This window comes from Magnolia sinica, chromosome 5, assembly GCF_029962835.1.
Source record: "Magnolia sinica isolate HGM2019 chromosome 5, MsV1, whole genome shotgun sequence".
In the NCBI taxonomy this organism is placed as follows: Eukaryota; Viridiplantae; Streptophyta; class Magnoliopsida; order Magnoliales; family Magnoliaceae; genus Magnolia; species Magnolia sinica.
The window spans coordinates 101915077-101936829 of record NC_080577.1 but is presented as its reverse complement, the minus strand read 5'-3'; the positions used below and the strand labels follow the sequence as shown (position 1 = coordinate 101936829).

The following is a 21753-nucleotide window of genomic DNA, read 5'->3' as shown; positions in this document are numbered from 1 at the left end:
CACATTCCCCTTATGAAAAGATTGATCCAAAACTTTATTGTTTAGTGACCTCTGAAGGTTTTATTGGTAGACATTCAATCCCCCGTTGCTTTTTGTAATATGGTCCACTCGGTCTTTGGATGTCTTATTTTAACCTGACAACGAGCTTGATATATGGACAAATGGTTCGAACATAACACATTCCAAATGAATGGACGGTTTAGATATAACACATACCTGAGACCCACATAACTTGCTGACGTAAATACAGCAGCTACGTATCTGGTGTGAGGTACACCAACCAATTTGCTTCCCTCGGAAGGGGCGCGGATTAGATACTGACAAGGTCAATCGATACTGAAGTGATGTCACCAAGCTCTGTGGACCCCATGATGATGCGTGTTTTGTATCCAGACCGTCCAACCATTTGTAGAGATAGTTTTATGGCATGAGAAGAAAAAAAAAAAAAGAGATAGATATAAAGTACCAATGGACCCACTACACAAAACCTCGGGATCAGTCACACCCACCGCTTGAAACATTTACAAGGCCCACCATGATTTATATTTTTAGATCCAGCCTATTCATAAATAAATATAGATGAAGTGAAAACAAAAATATAAGCTTTATCAGAACCTTCTGTGGTCGCCAAGAAGTTTTGAACAGTAGATGTCACTATCCCACTGTTTTCCATGGTAGGTCCGTTTGAACTTTAGATCTAACTCATTATTTTTCTCATGACATGAAACTATCTCTCAAAATGGCTAAATGGATGGACGGTAGGGATACAACACATGCATCATGGTGGGTCCACAAAGCTTGGTAACGTCACTTCAGCAGCGATTTGTATACTGATCTTGCCAGTGTCTAATCCGCGCCCCAGAGGGAGAGATCCCTAGTCCTCCCTAAAGCCTCCTCAGTTACCTTTTTTAAAAAAACAATCACTCCTGTCGTCGCCGGAGAAGACGAAGAAATCTCCTTCAGATTCCGCCATGAAAACAGATCAAACCCCTCCTCCTGCTTTAGCTGTGCGCATCAAAGAAGAGCAATCCTACTCTTCTTCTTCTGGTGCGCCCATGGAGAAACAGCCATCTGCTCTTAGTACGCCCATAAAAATCGAACAATGTGCTTCTCCTTCTGCTGCTGCCCTTCCTGCATCACACGCTTCTTCTTCTGCTGCTGTTGCTGCTCCTTCAATTCAAGCTTCTTCTGCCATCATCCCTGCGATAGAAGCGGGCCCTGCAGCGATGGCAGCAGGAGATGCAGACCCGCCTCTCCTCAAATCCGTCAGCAATCTCCGCGGCCTCTCCTCCGCTCTCTTCACCTTCACCCTCCGATTCGACGAGCTCCGCCTCCATCTCAACTCCATCAAGGACTCCATCGACAAGAGATCAAAGGAGCTTGATACCGAAGAAACCTCGCAGGCCGAGCGAAATCCGCCGTCCAAGAGCCTTGCAGAGCCGCCTCTTCCTGTGTTGGCCGATCACCCTCCACCCAAGCTCGACGTCATCTGCCAGAGCATGCACGGGCGCACGCTCCGGAAATACGTTGCCACCCGATTGCCTCAAATTCAGATGCTCCGCGAGGAGGTTCCCGACGCACTGAAGCGGGCTGCGCCCGAACCGGCCCGCCTCGTCCTCGACTCCCTCTGCAGGTTCTATATCCAGGGCAGCAAGGCCTTTGCCGACCACAAATCTAGGGCAGTCATCCTCCGGCGCGCGTCCATCCGTATACTGGAATTCTTCCTCCTCGCCGGGTGCCCCAAGGTCGAGCCTCCTGTCAAAGCTGAAGCTGAGAAGGCGGCGGATGCTTGGAGGAACAGGCTCGTTCGAGAAGGCGGGATCTCCACTGCTTACTCTGAGGATGCCATGGGGCTGCTCCTGCTTGTCGCTGCCTTCGGGCTTGCATCGGTTTTCAGGACAGATGACCTGTGCGTGCTGGTTCAGATGTCTAAGGTATGGAAGAGAGCTATGGTGATATGCCGCTCACCTCAGATCCTTGAAATGATTCAAGGTATTACTTACTCTTTGGGAGCTCTATTTCTGAATAAAAACTACTTTGGATGCAGTAACGTTTTTTTTTCCTCTCCCTCAAGTTTATCCAACAAGGTTGCTTTTATGAGTTCTTACATTTTCACTGAGCGAATGTCCCTTGGCCAAAATACCCACTGTTCTCATTTGGCTTTTTACCACTTGATTTCATTTGCCATTACGAGCCGGTGTCACAGACTTTCTCCATCTAGCTCCATGCAGAATGCGTTTCAGCACTTTGCAAAAATGAAAGAAAAAGAAGTTGGCACCCCTTAAAAAGCGTGCAACTGTGCGCACTATTTAGACCCTGCCTAAGGGACTGTTTGGATTCCTGGCCTAACCCATCTACACGAGCGGCATGGGTGGTTCATAATGATTGATTGCCTGAAGAAGATCTATGGTCTAGATTTCACATATATTCATAGCCTATACACATGTAGTGGCATAATGGCTTGCTTTAAGGGCTATGGACTTGTGATGGTACAACCTGCCCTGCAAATGGTTCAAATCACACATGTGCCATGTCAGGCACTTGCGTGATTAAGGCGGAAATCCTTGATTGGATATTTGTTGGCTGTGCCAGAAAAAACTCCTAAAATTGGGATTTTCGGGGCAATTTGTGTTCAGGCCAGCAAAATTGTGGGTGATGCCACCCTAGTAGTTGCTTTATGTAATGGGTTTCTGAGAATTCGATTAAGCCCATCTTCCAAACAGGATTTAAGATTTTCTGATCCTCGTTGAACACTAATAACAAGTTAAAAACAATTGAAATTTTAGAGACGGGCAGTCTAGGTTAGAAGTTGTGTGGTGATTTACTATATAGAACCTTGTTAACTCCCAAAAATTAGAATAAGTTACTCTTGCAGTGAATTACAATTTTATTTCATGTTATCTTTAGTCAATTAGGATTCAAGCAAGAAACATGAATTGCTTTAGAGGTCAGCTTAATTTCCTAATTTGTAGGATTTATCATGGATCACAATTTTGACAGGATTCACGAAGCTGGTCCCAAATAGCTGGGACAAGGCTAGGATGATGACGGTTGTGCTATGATTTCCACCACAATTTATTGGACTAGTAGTTTGGTGTGCATTTCATTGTGATGGCGATGATGATAGGAGGATTTTGACAGCAATGGATAGGACTAGCCATTTGGTGTGCATCTCACTGAAGTAAAATTCATTATATTGCTGTTATTCTTGGCCTCTAGAACCGCTAGCCTTATCAAGTAGATACAATTCCTTCAATGATTGTTGATATTTCTTCTGTTTTGGGTGATAGTAAAACGCCATTATCCTCAATCAAGGGCTGTATTGGAGGCCTTGCTCACTATTTTTCACTTGTTTATGATTTTTACATTTTGCTAGGATTCTCAGGATCATTGCTGAACTATGGCAATGATATTTTGATCCTGGTTTACACACAAAAGTAATATTAATAATAGCTATAAGCTACGAACTTTGCTTTATCTTGACGAATACATGTTAAAAGGTAATGTCTTCTACAGTGGACCTTTTGATATCTTCAAAATAGAGGCGAGAAGTGATCAACTATGCTTGTTTCAACTTCGTTTTGGTCTTTGACATGTGTTCCTCACCCAAAGTTTGAAGACATAAATTTCCCTTCTCATGTTGGCAATCTGGTGGAAAAAAATCAAGTTTTCTTGTCTTCATTTTTGAGGTAGGTCAATTTTTTATGCCAGGATATCCCTTCACATTTGAGTATCTTGAAACTTTCTCGAGCAAGTGGTAATGCCTCATATGACTTGGAATGAGCTCAGGATTATTTTCCAAATGTTGTTTTATCCACTCCTTTTTTAAAATTATTACATGTTGAATTTCTTCATGAATTTGAATCTTGCCCAACCCGCATATTCCAATTCCTTCCACCAAACTTCTACAAGTTTCACAAAACTAGGGTCTTCAAGCCACATATATCAAGTTTAAATGGAGATGGCCCCACTTTTAGGTGACCGATGTCCAACAAAATTGGATGGTGTTCCAAAGTCGGCATTTATGGAATGGCCCTCATCACCTTTATGAAATGTTCTTCCCAACTTTTTGACATTAGGAATTATTGAAAGAAAAATATCAAGAATCGATTTAATTTGCATTTTACCAATCTAGTTTGTTGTTTGACTAGGTAAATATGCCTCCATTCAGAGGACTAGTAATCAATTCATTGTTGTGAATTGTGATAAATGCAACACATCATAGTGGCCATTGCCCATCTACCTCCCAAATCAAAAGAAAACTAGATCATATTTAAATCGCATCAAAACATTAAATTGGTGTTCCAATTTTCATCAAAAGTTAAGGCTCTAAGAGTTTTAAGGGTGTTTTCCTCTTTTTATAGTTGGTGGTTTGATGCTGGACATGAAAATTAAATATGATATGCGAGATTTCAGGCTTAAGATCACGTTAGTTCAGAAACAATTACACAAATTCCATATCCCACATGAAAGTCCAAACATTCAATTAAGGGGAATCTATGCGGGTCCAGGTCTACACATGATAGGGCTGGATCAATAAAAATTATGAACCAAACGATACTCAAAGATAAGAAATAATCATCCACTCATGCATAGTAATCAATCCCTAATCCAAGGGATTCACTAATTTCAAATCAAGGAACCCTAGGGTAAGAAAAGGGGCATAAAATTGGAGATTTGAGTAATTTAGGGTTAGGTTTAAGGATTTTGGGTAAAAGCGGAGTGAAAGAGAGGAGAGAGACGAACCAAAGAAGTACCACACGCGTGTGATCTCGGCCGCACGTGTGTGGGGCCCACTATTCAGAAAAAGGTCACATTGGCCCTGGTCGGCCAGGGATGGACTCCAAAACCCTCAAATCTCAGCTCGATCCGATGTACGGTTTGTGTGTGGTGCTCCGTAGAAGTTTCAGCCCTCCTGTAGGGCCAGATTTTGAAATTTTGATGTGGGGAGGAGAATTGCTACAATAGATGATTGATTCGAAGTGTAGATGATGGGGTGAGATGAGAAGAATGGATGGTAGAAGATGGGTAGTAGAGATGGCGATGGATGGGGGCGAATCGGGATAGATGCGGCTTCGCACCATAGTAGTTAACCCTTTGATGAAGGGAGTGCTTCATACCCAATTAGGCTTCACAACTCAGGGAGTAGGAAAACGCAGAATTTTTATTAATCTTCAATCAAATTGAAAAAAAGCTACAAGGGGTGCCTATTTATAAAAAAAACCCTATACCCCAAAACTCTCGCCATGTGCGCAACCTATTACTTGGCGATGAAGTAAACCAAAATAAATACTAATCAAAGAAATCTAAAGCGTCCATGATGTTCTAAATAACAGTAATAAGCAAAACCTAAAATATAAAATCAATCTGACTAGTGGGCCACGATCATGATATCCCATGATGGGCTTTTCTTGACTAACGGACCCACTCTTTTGAATCAAAACTTCGTCTTCTAGGTAAGAGGCGCTCCTTGGACGTCGTCATTGATCCAAATCGACGGCGGGGCCCTCCTTCTGGCGTACGTGCGTAGGGGGGGCGGCGTGAGTGCGCGTGTGCGCGTGATGTCCCCATCATGGTTCCCTCAAAATCTAAGGCTCTCCCTTGAAGTAATGTGTGTGTAAGGGCTTAGAGAACCTCTTTGCAAACATGGGATGCGGATATCATGTTTCTAGGTGACTATGTAGGGGAATTTTTTGTATTGACTCATTATCTATATTTGGAATTGTGATTGAGTTTGCCCGAATGTTGGCGGTTGATAATTACATGATTCACTATTCCATCCCATTGATGATTGAAAACAAACTGCAAGGGTGCAATCTAAAAGGCAATGAAAGTGCTCCAAAAAATGATGGCCGAAAAGTGAAAACAGATTCCGCACTCTCATAGTCGCAAAGGAAGAGGACTAAATCAACTTCGAACAACATAAAAAGGGGCATGTTTGGAAGAATTGTAGTTATGTTGTGAGGGGCAAACCCCATGATCTCACAGTTCTAGCAAGACTCCAAAAGTTGGGAAATTGGAAGGAGACTAATGACATGGGCACCCAAACTCAAGGCAAGGCCCTACATCTTATTTGAGAACATGGGCACTAATAAATTGGGAGCCAAGGGGGTCCATCTGCTAATGCATGCCCTCCAAAGGGTAGGCTTCCCAGTGGAAATCTTCTACTAATATTCCATCAAATATTGCCAAGCTATCCCCTCGTAACACCTAATCTGGCTTGACATTGGGGATGTGCGATAACGCAATGTTGGGAGAACAAAAGCCCTTGATGAGGATTTCAAATTATTGATTTTTGGAGGATTTTTCCCTCCATAAGTTATCCTCTCAAGAATTGAGATCCTTGACTTGTAGTTAGATCAAGCGTTAAATATCTTGAGTGAATAATAAATTGTTTTGGGAGTACCAAGAGGCTAATTTGACAACAGTTTGTAATTTCTCATCCGCTCTAGGTTCATTGAATTGGGTGATGATGATGGTAGAAGTTCTCATGAAATTAAGGTCATTGAAGCCCATGACTTAGCTGCAAATCTTCAAAGTTCTAACAAGGCGTCTGTGTGCCGCTCTTGTTGTGCCTCAGAGTCACATTTTTGCTCTTGCTTCGTAATTGTTTATGCTTGCAAACATTTTGAAGTGGATGTTTCCCACTTCCACATCCAAATCTCTTTTCCTTTGCTTCACACTTCATGCAACCATAATCTGTTGTTGGTACATTAATAATGAAGAGGAAACTTGAAAAGGTAATAGTCTGGAGTTCCAGGCTGCAAGTATGGAAGCGAATTAGCATGTGGCCTTTAATCAGATAATAAATAGAGGCCAAGAACTAGAAAGTCCGAGGGCCTTCGTGAACTTCACAACCAGTGATCTATAGCCTTTCTTTTCTAAACTATAAAGTTATTGAAAGACTGAATAATGTTGTGGGTAGGTGGCTAACCATTAGATCCAAATCTCTCTTACATTTTCCCTATGCCTGGTGGATTAATTTGTGTTTTTGTAGTAGAAGGAAGACATGCTAATTAAGCAAGAGGACGGTAGTATTTTGGAGAATGGAAAAGGTAATGTTGGTGCAGGCTTGCAGCAGAAGTGCCATTCTTGAGATCTCTTTTGAATCCTCATATGCAACAATTCCTCTTCTTTCATTACCCAATTCAACAAAGCCATGATTCAAAGATGATAGAAGTGGAGTAAAAGCATGTAAGGATTAATTTGTGTTTTTGTAGTAGAAGGAAGACATGCTAATTAAGCAAGAGGACAGTGGTATTTTGGAGAACGGAAAAGGTAATGTTGGTTGCAGGCTTGCAGCAGAAGTGCCATTCTTGAGATCTCTTTTGAATCCTCATATGCGACAATTCCTCTTCCTTCATTACCCAATTCAACAAAGCCATGATTCAAAGATGATAGAAGTGGAGTAAAAGCATGTAAGAAGGAAGGTAGTGCAGGAGCATATTCATCACTTATTTTATGGGCCACTTGGCGGGTGCCGGACATTGTCGACATGACATAAATTGGCCCTTTAAGGTCCATTCAGCTAGATGCCAAACAAGCCCAATATCATGCTATTTTGACAATCGACATTTATTTAGTGTATTAGTGTCGACAAAAGGGTTCCACAGGTGTGTGCTGGAATTTAGGTTATTTTAGTCATCATCACAGTCATCGCCTCTATCACTTCCGTCATCAACGTTGTCGTCGTCATCATTATCATAATCATTGTAGTCTTGTCTCAGCTATTTGGGTTTGCTCCCCAAATCATGTTTGCTATTGTTCCTAAGGCATCTTCCAAAAAAAAGTTCCTATCTAAGGCCCTATTCTTGGTAAGTGAACCAGCTTTCACATCCCATCTCACTACTTTGATCCCGAGTCCTTTTAGGTCTTCCTCTCATTCTCTTTCCCAATCCAGGCCTGTCAACCCAAATCGATGTTCACCTCCTTATGTTAGTCAGATTGATCTTTGTTGCACATAATTGAGCCATCTCAATCTATTCCCCATCATTTTTTCTCTTGTAGGAATTCTTACTAGGTTGCTTTAGATGAACCCATTAATTCTCTATTTCCTGGACTTTCTACATATCCATCTTAACATGCTCGTCGTTGCAATCTCTGCACATTCTGCCTTTTAACTGCCAAATGCTTTTTCTCCATATAGCATAGTCAGCCAAGCAATTGTTTTATCAAAATTTCCTTTTTTTTCATATGCATGCAGCATCTCACAACACTCCAAAGGCACATCTCCACTTCATCCACCCAACTCCAATTCTATTGGAAACATCCTCATCACTTTCCCATTACTTAAATAATAGAACTGAGGTAATGAAACAAATTGTTTTCATCATCCAAGCCGCCTCTATATCTATTGCTGCTGAAGTAGCATTCCAAATATGCCATCTTCGTTTTGCTAATTTTTAATTCTTTGGACTCTAGAGCCTTCCTCCAAATATCCAATTTAGCATTGCTCCTTGACAGTCTCATCAGCCAACAATCATGTCATCTGTAACTACATAAATTGGAGGACTTCATGCTATGTACCAGCAGTTATTATTATATTTTTAAAAAACACACCAGCAGTTAATTCATTTATGACAAGAGCAAAAAAGGGACCCTTATAAATGTTGATCACTCATCTGTAAACAAAATCATGTTGCTCACTCTTGTGATGGCACCCTTGTAAATGTCTTTAACGATGTTGGGGTACTCCTGAGACGCCTTTCCTCATCACCCACCACCCAACCTCCTTACATACATTCATGGTTTAGAATATCGGCATTGTATCAGCGGATACGGCTGTATCGGCCCAGTGTGATATGCGATACAGGTTCATGTCAGCCTGTCTTGAAAAAACTGGGTCATATCAGTCTGATACGGCCTGTATTGACTGACACATCACCAATACGTCATACACATATCGGTCAGACTGATACGGGCTTAAAAGCCTTAAATAGCCATAACCAACTCTTCTATTCCACTTTTTCCCTATTTTGTTCTCCTTTCGAATTTCTATGGGTTAGGGATTGTTTTAGGGCCAGAATTAGCAGTTTGGTGGTGGATGGTATTAGAACTTCAGAAAAAGGTCAAATATGTTATTCTATGGTTCAATTATATAAAAACCTGCTCTCGTGTGACCAATGGCATAGACCAAGACTAAATAACCTGGAATTCCCCCGTCTCTCAGTTGTGAATGCAGATTCCCTTAAGAAGCCTATCTTGGAAGAAGAAGTCAAAACGATAGTCAATTCTTTGTGTGACAACAAGTCACCCAGACCAGATGGATTTCCAATTTCCTTCTTCCAGCAATTTTGGTCAGCGGTTAGTGGAGATGTGATGAACTTCGTCTCGGAGTTTTTTTTTTATAGAAGCCACCTATCCAAAGACCTTGGTGCAACCTTCATAGCCCTCATTCCTAAGATCGAAGGGGTGGAATTACTAAAAGACTTTCATCTTATAAACCTCATCAGAAGTCCATATAAAATTTTAGCTAAAGTCCTTGCTCTAAGATTAGAAGTGTTCTATCTAACATCATCTTCAATATGCAGACGACACGATTCTTTTCTATGACGCAGATAGGAAGGCGGTTGATAATCATTGTTTGTTTTGAAGTGGTTTTGGGGCTAAATGTCAATGTTTCCAAATGTGAAATGTTTGGAATTCATGTCAATTAGGAAGAGCTTTCTTAGTTGGCGAGTATCTTTGGGTGCAAAAGTGGTTCTTTCCCCTCATCTTATGTCGGGATGCCCCTTTGCATCAGAAAGCCGGCGAAGCACTTACGGGACAAGGTCATTGAAAGAAATTTTCTTCTTGGAAGCACCGATACCTTTCATTGGTTTGACTCTTATCAAAGCGTTCTTCTCTAACGTGCCTATCTATTTCATGTCCATTTTCATGTGCCTAAAATCAGTTTTAGATAGGCTTGATAAAGTGGGTAGAGACTTCTTGTGGAAAGGGGCCGATGAAAACAGGAAGTTTAATTTGCTCAAATGGGAAGATGTTTGTAAGCAGTTTAATGAGGGGGGAGCCAGTTTGAAAGATCTGGGTCTTATGAATGAAGCTCTTCTTGGAAAGTGGCGTTGGAGGTTTGGTTCGTAAGCGGGCAAACTATTGAGGGATCTTCTTGTTTCTAAATATGGTACCCATGTGGGTGATTGGAGCATAAAATCTTCATCCCTTTATCGCACATCTCATGTTTGGAAGGCAATCGTTACCATGGAGCAAAAAAATCATGAGGGAGTTTCTTTCGCTCTCGGGAAAGGAAACATGATTTGTTTTTGGATAGATATTTGGTTTGGGGACAAGCCTTACAAGATCTCTTTGATCTTGCTAGTATTGCCTTCGATTGGTTCATCCTTGTTGATCATTGCTTTTCTTTACAAGGAGGATCCGTCGCTTGGTCTCCCCCTTGTTGAAGAAATTTGTTGGATGAGGAATTTGAGGATTTCCTTCGCCTTCTCAACCATCTGAAGCTTGTCATCCCTTCCCCTCATGAAGAAGACTCAACAGTTTGGAAATATCATGCTTCGGATGTTTTTCCAGTGCGCTCGTTCTATACCTTGATCTCAAAGACCTCTCGCCTGCCTTTCCATTTCATCATTGGTCATTTGGAGTCCCTCCGAGGATTGGCTTGTGGGGAGGAAAAGAGTAGTAACCACGGATAATCTTCAAAGAAGATCTCTAATCCTTTCCAATATCTGCTTAATGTGTATGAGGGATGAGGAGACGTTCGATCATCTTTTCATCCATTGCCCCTATGCTAGTAAAGTTTGGGAACACTTCACTGTTCTATTCCATATCTCATGGGCGATGCCGAAGTATGTCGACCATCTTCTATGGGCTTGGCGCGGAGCCATAGTGGGTAAACCTCAAAAAGCTAGTTGGAGGCTTGTCGCAATGGGAATCTTTTGGTTTATTTAGAAAGAGCAAAACAGCAGTTGCTTTCAAAACAAGAGTTCCTCTGTCGAAGAAACTTTTTGTTTAGTGAAATTAGCAGTTTCGGAATGCGCTCCTCATGTAAAAGAAGCGAAGTCAGCTGATCTTCCTTTTGGTTTTTATTTTAGTGTCACGTTGTATTCTTTCCCCGCCTCTCAGTGTGTCTTCTAATCAGTGTTTTCAGTAGCGCCCGTAGCGTAGCGTAGCGATTTCGCTACGTAGCGTTACAAATAGCGTTTTTCCCCTGTAGCGTGCGCTACAGGGGTCGTAGCGTACGCTACGGATACGTAGCGTGTAGCGCAGGTAGCGTGCGCTACCTGTTTGGTATTTTTTTTTTTTTTTTTCAGTGCAGGAAACAGTGGTGAACTCAGACCACAAGCCAAACTTAAGTTAAAAAAAGAAAAACCCTAATTCGAAAGGCTTCCACCCCCAAACCGAAGCAGCCGATGCAGCTGTTGTCCCCACCCTTCCATTTGGAGACCAAAAATTCTCTCACAGGGCCAATCCGACGCTGCCGACGCTGCTCCTCTCCCCACCCTTCAATGTTGACGTCGAAATCACTGATTCAATCTCATCTTGAGATAGAAATAGGTACGCTCCTTCCTTTTTCTTTTTTTTCTTTTTTCTTCTTCTCCTCTTCCTTCTTCTCCTTCTTCTTCTTCTTCCTCTTCCTCTTCTTCTCGAACTGCTGCGGTTGCGACCGCAGCTGGGATTCTTCCTCTCTCTCTCTCTCTTCTTTCCCTCTTTTCTTTCGGTTTCCCCCTCTCTCTTCTTTTTCATTTTCGGAATAGACTGCGTGGCTGTTTCACAGCCACGCACTTATTATTATTATTATTATTATTGTGTTCTGCGGTGCACGTTGAACAGTGCACTTGCACTATTTTGTTACACGGTCCGTTGTAATGTTTATTTTCCATCTAACCTGTTAATTGGGTCACATTGACATGGATGACGGGAAAACACACATGTCAGCTTGATCTAAAACTTTTGTAGCCCCCAATAAATTTTTAATGGTGGACGTTTAATTATTGTTGTTTCTTATGGTGCGGTCCACCTGAGCTTTGGATTTGCCTCATTTTTGGGCTCATGCCCTAAAATTATTTGGCAAAATGGATGGATGGTGTGGATATAACACATTTATCATGGTGGGGCTCAAAAAACTTTGACACTTGTGTGCTACACTTCACAATCCGAGTCCCGCCTAATTCGGGCCCTTAAAAAATTGTACACGAGACATGTATTAACTTAAAAATAATAAGACCCTATCCATCAACTTCTTACTATTTAATACTTATCATATATATATTAAAAAATTAAAAAATAGAAGTATTGTGTAGCTTACGCTACACGCTACGCTATTTCGCTACACGCTACGGAGGGTTGAACGCTACGCAACACGCTACCGCTATTTAAAACACTGCTTCTAATAAAAATTCAGTTACCTCTTAAAAAAGGTTAAAAATCTTTAGGTGAATTTAATGGTTTTATTCCATTGTGTTTCTGGAGAAGCAAATGTACTTACTGATTCCTTGGCCAAGGAGGGTATGAAAAGATCCTTGCCGTATGGAAACAAGCATCCACTATCTTGTCAGTCAGCTGTTCTCTCTCTTTTTACTATAATAGCGGTCTATCATCCTAATCATTGCCTTGCCATAGCTACTCAAGATCTGCGTTTTAATTCTGTTTTGCCACTCCTATATAAAACCCTATTATTGGTATTGCACAAACATTTGTATCCCTCTCACCACCTCTATCCAAACCTTCTTTTTGTGAATAGCTAATTTTTTATTACAGAGAAAAATAAAAACAAAACTACAGAAACAGCAGCAAAATGTCTCAAAGACTGAGCCAGAAAAGAAAGAAAGAAAAAACAGATACAACCACAAACAGGAGCACACGGACACCCCCTTGTACTGTCTACAATCAGAATTCCATCTCTGATAACTCCCTCAGCTAACCAATCCGTCTCCAAATTAGCTGAACGGTGCACATGGGCAAATGACACTGACATGGATGAGCAGGAATCAGAGGCCTCGTCAATGAGATTGCCCACTAGAAGGACTTCACCGCGATTTAATCCAACCAATCACCTTACTTGAATCACCATTGATGATGATTGTACTTGGATTGTGATTGATAACTAGTCTAATCCCTTGGAGGAGAGCAGCAGCTTCAGCATAAATTTCAGATGAAATAATAAACAGGGAATTGCATAATGTTTCACAAATGCTTCGGACTGGAGGTAGATGCAATGGATATGCAAGAAACATACTGAATTGGCTTCTTTCTGGTGCCTGATTGTTTCCAGATGTTCTGTACAGTTCAACACCATGTAGAGATAGATGAATGTTATAATATGACAACATTTTTTTATGCCGAATGTTAGAACATGATGGATTTGACCATGTTTTTTTCCCATCATCTAACCCTAATCCAATTTGGGGTCGGCTACATGAATCCTATTATGCTATTCCACTCTATCAAGGGCCAGAGACCTTCAATTAGAACTTAGACCATAAGTCATCAAGTCTTTTCTTACAGCCTCCATCCATGTCCTTTTGGGCCTTCCCCTTGCCCTTGAGAGCCTTCAAGCTATACCAACTCATTCTTTCTAATTAGCGCGGTTCTTGGTCTCCGTTGCACATCACCAAACCATCTAAGTCTACTTTCCCTCATCTTATTACCTATTGGTACTACTCTTAAGTTCCCTTGAATGCGTTCATTTCTAATTCTATCTTCTCATCTTGCCACTCATCCATCTCAACATCCTCATTTCAACTACACATCCTATGAGCATGTTGTTCTTTAACTACCCAACATTTTGTCACATAAAGCATTGCTAGTCTTATAGATATCCTATAAAATTTCTCCTTCCGTTTTAAGTGGTACACAATAATCACATAAAACTCCAGAGGCATATCTCTATTTCTACCACCCAACTTGAATTCTGTGGGCAAAATCCTTTTCAATCTCTCCACTTGTGAATTATTGACCTAAGGTATCAAAAGTAGTCATTTCAGAAAACTTCTTGGTCAGCAATATTAACTAATTCCTCATTTTCCCACCTATTATTACTAAAATTGCACTTCACATACTCTCTCTTTTTTTTTTTTTTGCCTAGCTAGTTTTAAATCTTTTAGATTCTAATTTCTAAAGCATCCCTTAAAAATCTAGCGTTGTGTTTATGCCATCCCGCATCTCGTCTATGTCATTTGCAAACAACATACATCATGGAATCTCTTCTTGCAAATGCCCATTAACTCGACCATAACCAATGTGAAAAGGTACAGGCTCAATGCCAACCCCTGGCTTAAGCCTACAGTAATTGGGAACTCACTTGTCTCTCTACTAGTGGTCCTCACTTTTTTTACCACTCCCTTGTACATATCCTTAACAATGTCAATATATCCTCTTCAGACTCATTTCTTTCCCAACAACCACCAGACTAACTCCCTAGGGACCTTATCGTATGCTTTCTCTATGTGAATAAAGACAATGTGGAGATCCTTTCCTTCCTCTCAATATATTTCTCCATCAATTGTCTACGTACAAAAATAGCTTCAGTGGTAAACCTCCCAATCATGAAACCAAACTGATTTTATGATACATTTGTCTCATGCCTTAAGTCTTTGCATAGCTTTTATTTTTTTTTTATTACTTTTTCTTTATTTATTTATTTATTTATTTTGTGTGTTAATGAATCTAGGACTGAATCTGAGACCTCATGTTTGTTACACAGCACAACCGATTAAGCTATGCAATGTGTCTACTTGTTAGACTTTGTTATATTATTTTTTATATTCTAAAAACATTAGGATTGAGAAACAATCTTGCAATCTCACCTTCTGATGTTACGATTCATTTTGATCCAAAACATTTGCTTGATTCTCTGCTTGCAATCTACCAACCATTCTTTTGATAATATTGCTTAAGCATCGATCGGTTGCAGTTTCTTTTTCTTTGTACTTTGTAGTGTTCTTCTCGGCCCTACTAAATGGTCACCCTACTCGTTGCTTTATTAGCTTCTTACTCTCTCATTCATTCCACAGATATCATTCCATGGATGGAGAAAAATGGGATGCATACCGCAGCCGTTGGTCTTGTCTGCAAATTGGAGCTCAAAGACAAGTTCTCCCCTCAGGCCATGTTGTCATCCTTCTTACGCGTAACTGATAAAACTGCAAAGAAAATGAGGAAAGAAGGACAGGGTTCGCCAGAAGCACTGGTATGCTCTTTTATTATTTTTATTGCTATTACTACTACTACTAGGAACTCCTACAACACATGCATTGGGGTTTGTCACTTTTCTCATGCTGCCATGCTGTGACCTGCTGCAGCAGAAGGAAGTTTGTAAGAAGAAACTGGCCGCTCTGAAATCAGTTGTCAAGTGTGTGGAGGACTTCAGGCTCAATGCTGACGAGCTTGCTCATTGGAAGATCAATGAGAAAATTGCCACATTAGAGAAACATATCTCAGACCTTGTTGTGAAGGCACAGGAAAGAGCAGCTCAGAAGAGGAAAGCCAAGGAGCTAGGGTCCTCAGAGAATGCAAAACATCTAGCAGCTAAGCGTCATCAGCCTAATACTGTAAACACACCGTTCCCAGGACAACCTACACCTGCAGTTGTGCCATCTCCACCACAGCCCAAGATCTTGTTTGACCCTAAATTCCCAGGCCTGGTCAATGCATACTCAGGTGCCTTGGTAAAACCTGCTGGGGCGCTTTCTGATAGAAGCAGCATGGGGCTGCTGACCACTAATGTTCACAGCCCATCAATGAGAATTGGTGGTGTGTTGCCAGCAGGAGTTGGACCATTGACAGGTAGCGATCTTGGGCCATCGACATCAAGCGGTGTGGGTCCATATGCTGGGATTGGTGGTGGGCTGCCAATTGGAAACAGCAGCAGGCCATTTGTAGACAACGGGATCAGGTCATATGAGTGGCACAGGGAAGGAGCCTTCAACAGCCACTCAGTTGGGCAGAGCTTATTAGGTGGATTCCTGCCTTCAGCTGTGCCGCAAAGCTTACCAGAGCCGTCTGCATCGATGCTGCCATCCCACAGGGACCCAGGAAATCTATATCAGTTTGCTGACATTGTTTTGGAAGGTGAATCATATTATGGCAGCTCTCGCATGGGCAATGTGGCACCAGCAGCAGCAGCAGCTCAGGCACCCGTCTATCATCACCATCCGTACTATTAAATGTGTAGGGTCCATTTCTGCCATTTGGATCAGTACCCACATTTGCATGCTCCACAGAGAATATCAGCTTTGGAAGAGTCTGAATTGGGTGGGATGTTTCTACCTGCTCACCCATCTATTATAGGCAACTCCCAAAGGAGATTTGGGCCTCTTTTGCTTCTTTCAGACAGCCATCTTTGGAAATCTGGATATCCGTGTAACCAATGTTTTGGCCACATCAGCTCCTTCATGTTCTCCTGCAAGATGGACATTTGAAATTTACTTGAAAGGAGTAAGGTTACCGTCTTGATTTGGGGGTTTTCTCCCAAACTGGCATGCGAAATCGAATGGAGGCTATCCATGGCCAGCCAGAGTACTGATTGTGCAGAAAACAAGATGTCCAAAGGCACATCTTCCATACAAAGTCAAAGTTGGCAACGAGATGTAAATGTTAGATTAGTATTCTGTGCCTTAACATTGATGAGTTGAGTGCAACTGATTTCTATCGTTGCAGTGATTGATAGATACCGCCGATCTTGAGTTTGGCAGCTGATGCTTGCCCTTTTTTTTTTTGTTTTTTTGCAAAAAAAAATAGAAGAAGAAGAAGAAGAAGAAGAAGAAGAAAGAAAGAAAAAGAAAACCCGTAGTGCTGACTTTGCCTTGCAGTAGATATGAGCCTCCTGTTTCTTCAGTGAATGAGTACAATGTATACTCATTCTAATTATTGATTTCTTCAAGCCCAATCCACAAGCTTCCAATCGTTTTTCTCCTGACTTTTTTCTGTTTTCTCCTAAGGATGGATGGACGAGATTTCATTTTGGGATTTGCATGGACATCAAGCTGTCTGCTGCTCCCCAGACGTACTAGCTTTTCCTTTCTTTTTCTTCTCCTTTTTTCTTCCATGAGAGAAGTTTTCTCGACCTGTGGTTCCACTGATGAAGTGGAAAGGATAGAATGGGATTCACGCAGCCGTCCTTGATGGATTGGGATAAGGCTTTGATCATGAAGAATTCCTGTGGGTGGGATGGGATCAACCTTTCAGTGGCTAGTTGTTCATCTCTCAAGGGCCCCGTACATGAATGTTGGGTGGACTGATGATGGTTTTACAGCAACCAACCCCAGCCAAGCTGATTGGTGGGCTAACTCTGCCCTATGGAACCATGTCTATGGTTTCTTTTTCAACAGTCAATTTGTATGCCAGCTATAAGATGCTAATATTTTGTGGCGGTGGAGATGTGTGCAACATCTACAAACGAATGGACACTGAATGGGTAGTGGACCAAAGATCTCTCAATGAACAACTGCACCTCCTGGCCTTCGGACGCTTTTGCTGCAGGACCACCGCAACAACCCATCACATGGTGGACCCCACCTAACAGAGAATACTGGTCCAAACCAACACGCCCTCAATTTATTCAAATGTGGGGCCACTGTATTTTGTAGGCCCGTTTTCATTTGAGAATATACTAAAACCATTTTAATTTTTACCATCAAAATTGAGAGACACCACTAATTGGATATTTTCTATCATTATTTGTGTGGAAACTCAAATTGTAATTTAGAAGCCTGATGCAGACCCAGCCCATGTGATAAATGGGTGAGATCTGAGTCGAAGATAGGACACATTAAATAAATGGGTCAGCTATTTTTTACCCAACCTGAATTTTAATGGATTGGGTTTGGGTCCAATATTCTGACCCAATTCTTAAATAGATTGGGTCCTAAGCCCCCTCACCTTCACCTGAACCAACCCATTTGCACCCTTAGCTTATATTCACTTGACTTGCCCTATGAATGGATTGGCATGGATGTTGGTATAGGGCATTTTTAAAGGGTGGGGGATGCATCGGCGAACAGGTTATATTAAGGTGGTAGTGGGCGAGGTTTGGGTCAGACCTGGGCCCTAATTTTCCAAGCAAGGCCCAAAATTTTGGTTGGACACATGCTTGCCCAAAAATGGATAGCTTCTCTTTTTCTCACCTGAATGTTCCTGATATTTCCATTGATCAAGTGGGCCACAAATTAACAGAGAGAGAGAGAGAGAGATGAGTCCCAGCCCATTCCAAAAGCCAAGTTGATAATAGGTCCAAACCCAATGCAAAGTCGAGTAGGGCTCATCACTTGGTCTATCTGATGAATGGACTTGCATGGATTTTGCTATGTGAAATTTTTAAGGGGCAAGAGAAAATTTACAAAAACAATAAAAAACAAAAAACAAAAAAACAAACAACCACTGAGTAAGGAGATAAGAAATGTATTATTAAATGCTTTCATTGAGATTTGAACTCAAGACCTCCCGCTTACTAAACGGGTGCTCTAACCAACTGAGCTATGAAAGCTGATGTTTAAAACTAACAACAAAAATATATATATTTAAATCCTAATATTCTCATGCACGTTTTAGCTTCTACATCACCTATTTGAACCGTTCAAGATGTCAATACTATTTTATTTTGACGGTTTTGAAAAAAAAATCAGAGCAATTGGATCGTATAATGTCCATATTATCCATCCACTTTAGATACAACCTGTTAGAACGTTCAGATCGTCTGATGAGTCTGATTTTTTTAGGCCATCCTAGGAACAGTGCAGGGGACCTAACAAACGGTCCAGATAGGTGATGCAGATGCCGACGAGTCAAAATGCAACATCTACAATTGAGCACGTTGGATCAACTATGCTCAGTCCAAAATGAGAACGAGAATTTTGATGGCCTGATTGACACGTAACCATCATTTGAGAACCATATGAACGGTTTATTGTGCCCCAAATAGCATGCGGAGGGACTGAACGTGAGTGAGATTGGAACCGTCCATCAGGTGGACCACACCATAGGGAAGAGCTGGGATGGTTACGCCTACCTGTGACCCATTTAATCGGGTTAGTTGAACCCGACCCATTTATGATTAAATGGGTCAGGTCGGGCTTGATGAATTTTTAACTGGGTTGGGTCAGGTCACAGGTGAAGGGTCGTGGGTTGGGTTTGGGTTCAAACCCGACTTATTGCCACCCTTAAATTCATTATCCCAACGAACGAATATTGAGACCCTTTTTACTTGAATGTAGGCTCCAGGTAAAGGTGGGTATCGGACCGAGTCCGATCGGATTGGGTCTAATCTGATTCGGTCTGAAATCTAGCTGGACTGACCTGAACTTGATCCAATCTGGGACCGGATCCGGGACATACGATTCGATCCGATCCAACACACTGTTGGCCTGACCCAAACCGAGTCCAACTCGATCAGGGAAACCGAGTCGGATCGGGTTAGGTGCGATTCGGATCAACTTTTTTAATGGTGAAAATCATTATCCTTGTTATTATTTTTGGTGTGGTCCATTTGAGCTCTAGATATGATTCATTTTTCTCTAAATGATCTAAAATGATCACGAAAAATGAATAAACGGTATAGATATAAAAAATACATCATTGTGGGGCCCATGCAACGTTGATATCATTTGAACCGTTCGTATAACTCAGAGCTCGAGGCGTTAGGGTTTAGGGTTTAGGCGTTATAGCTGCGAACATCATAGCAACTGTAACATGTTGTGCAAGCTTTCACGTTAGCAAGTTCTGCAGGTTCAGGTTATATATCATGTCATGGGATATTTGTTATATATTAACCGTCCATCCGTTTAGCGAGCTCATTTTAAGGCTTGAGACGAAAAATAAGATAAATCTGACTATCAAGTGGACCACACTTGAAAAATCATTCTCAGCTGCTATTTGTGGTGTTGTCCAGATGATCTTTGGATATGATTTATTTTTTGAATAATACTCTATAATGATCTCTAAAACTATATGAACGGTGTAGATATAATAAATACATCACTGTGGGGCCCATATAACTTTGATCTCCTTTGAACCATTCGTACAACTCAGAGCTCGAGGAGCGTCAGTGCTCATCTTCGCACGACACATGCCTACAGCTATGCGTACTACCCCCGCCCATCCCTAGCTCCAAACAGGCAGTTCTGTGGGCGGGCCCACCGTGATGTATCTATACATCCAAACCGTCTATCCCTTTTCTCATATTATTTAAAGGCATCAAAATAAAAATAAGACAGATCCAACGATCAAATGGACCACACCGTGATGATCTTGCATTTTATGCAACTGGCGTTCAATGCTTTCTGCATTTTAATGCAACCAAGATTATTATTTGGTGTAGTCCACTTGAGCGTTAGATATGTCTCATTTTTGTGTTCATGCCTTAAAATAATCTAAGAAAAGGGATTGACGGTTTGGATGTACAGATACATCATGGTGGGGCCACTCACAGAATTGCCCGTTCGGAGATAGGGACTGGTGAGGGTAGTATGCAATCCACGTCCACTATTCATAGGTTTTTCCATACCATAAGAAACAGCGGTGATGATACCCGGGCACTGGAAATTAGCGGATCGAATCGGATCGGATCTAATCAGATCGGATTTCGATTTGGTTCAGTCGGATTTGCTATCTACCCGAATCCGTTCGGATCTGCCCAATCCTACCCGAACCTGACTGATCTAGGCCATCGGTTCTATTCGAATCAAGGCGGATTGGGTCGGATCGGGTCAGATCCGACGGATCGAGTCCATCTCGCCCACCTCTAGCTCCAGGGCTAGAAGGAAGGAGATTGCTTTATGAGTTAGTATTCCTAAGCATATTGAGTAAACTCTTGTGGGGGCCACCATGGATGTATGTGTCTTACCCATTTTGCACATATGTTTGTATGGATCATTTTAGCACATTATACCAAAATCAAATCACATCCGAAGCGCAAGCAGGCCATACCACCAGAAGTAGTGGGAATAATGATGTCCACCTTGAAACTTCCTATGGCCCACAGTGATGTTTATTTATCATCATAAATATTCATAAGGTTAAAAAGACGTGGATGAAGGGTAAAAACAAGTATCAACTTGATCCAAAACTTCCGTAGCACCAATATGTTTTCAACAATAGGCATTCAATGCACAAAGTTTCCTGTGGTGTGGTCTTCCTTTGAACTTTGGATATGCTTCGATTTTAGGGTACCACCATTTTATTGTGGTCTCAATTGGATCACAAGGCTCGGGGCGATTGTAGCGGTTCCTCGCTTATGTCCCTTAATTTGTTTTTGGGTTCATCACTCAAGCGATGACTCTCCGGCTAATGCGGGACTAACACTGGCCCAATAAACTGGTCTGCCCAATCTCAAAGGACTCAGATGACGCAACCCAGATGACACATGGTTAGTCACCTCATCAACATGGTGGAGGATGATCACAATTGATGTAAGAATCGTCACCCAAATGCAATTGTGGTGTGATCACCGCATCCATTCCATTTATGATATAATAGACTCATAGCCTTCATGATTACTTATTGGTCACTACGGGGAGGCTCGTCACCCCAGCTCGGACACAGTGTCCCATATCACCATGCCCGGCTCATGAGTCTTGTGGATCGCATTGCTAATGGTTAAAAATAGACTCGTTCAATGAGAATGAGATATCCTAGATTTCATTTGGTCGTATCATATATCGTGAACATACATGATCAGCCGGCTGATAGACTAATTTGATTAACCTCGAATAATCGTGACGCAATCGGCATTGGGTACAAGCATCCCGCGTAGTCCAACTATTGTTGGTTGTCCGTGTTCGATATAGGTCGATTGAACAAGTTTAG

General features: G+C 41.7%; 1 protein-coding gene and 1 non-coding gene across 3 annotated transcripts; one reads left to right on the top strand and one right to left on the bottom strand.

Moving 5' to 3' along the window:
* The first annotated feature begins 866 nt into the window (after nucleotides 1-866).
* LOC131246462 (protein FRIGIDA-like) lies at nucleotides 867-16604 on the top strand. Of its 2 annotated transcripts, none has more exons than XM_058246624.1 (3): nucleotides 867-1992; nucleotides 14967-15142; nucleotides 15258-16604. In XM_058246624.1, exons 1-3 carry the CDS (start codon nucleotides 972-974, stop codon nucleotides 16116-16118), a joined length of 2058 nt encoding a protein of 685 aa, XP_058102607.1. In that variant the 5' UTR covers nucleotides 867-971; the 3' UTR covers nucleotides 16119-16604. The 2 variants fall into 2 exon arrangements, with proteins under 2 accessions (XP_058102607.1, XP_058102606.1); XM_058246623.1 differs by having other exon boundaries at nucleotides 15255-16604.
* Nucleotides 16605-18362: 1758 nt separating this feature from the next.
* On the bottom strand, nucleotides 18363-18436 carry TRNAT-AGU (transfer RNA threonine (anticodon AGU)). Its single transcript has one exon. It is a non-coding gene; the product is annotated as a tRNA-Thr (tRNA).
* Nucleotides 18437-21753: the final 3317 nt, after the last annotated feature.

Excerpts from the sequence above, each read along its gene's own strand:
- LOC131246462 (XM_058246623.1), top strand. The coding sequence starts at position 972 with ATGAAAACAGATCAAACCCCTCCTCCTGCTTTAGCTGTGCGCATCAAA. Across the intron at positions 1,993-14,966 it reads GATCCTTGAAATGATTCAAG|ATATCATTCCATGGATGGAG; the intron begins GTATTACTTACT and ends TTCATTCCACAG. Across the intron at positions 15,143-15,254 it reads AGGGTTCGCCAGAAGCACTG|CAGAAGGAAGTTTGTAAGAA; the intron begins GTATGCTCTTTT and ends GACCTGCTGCAG.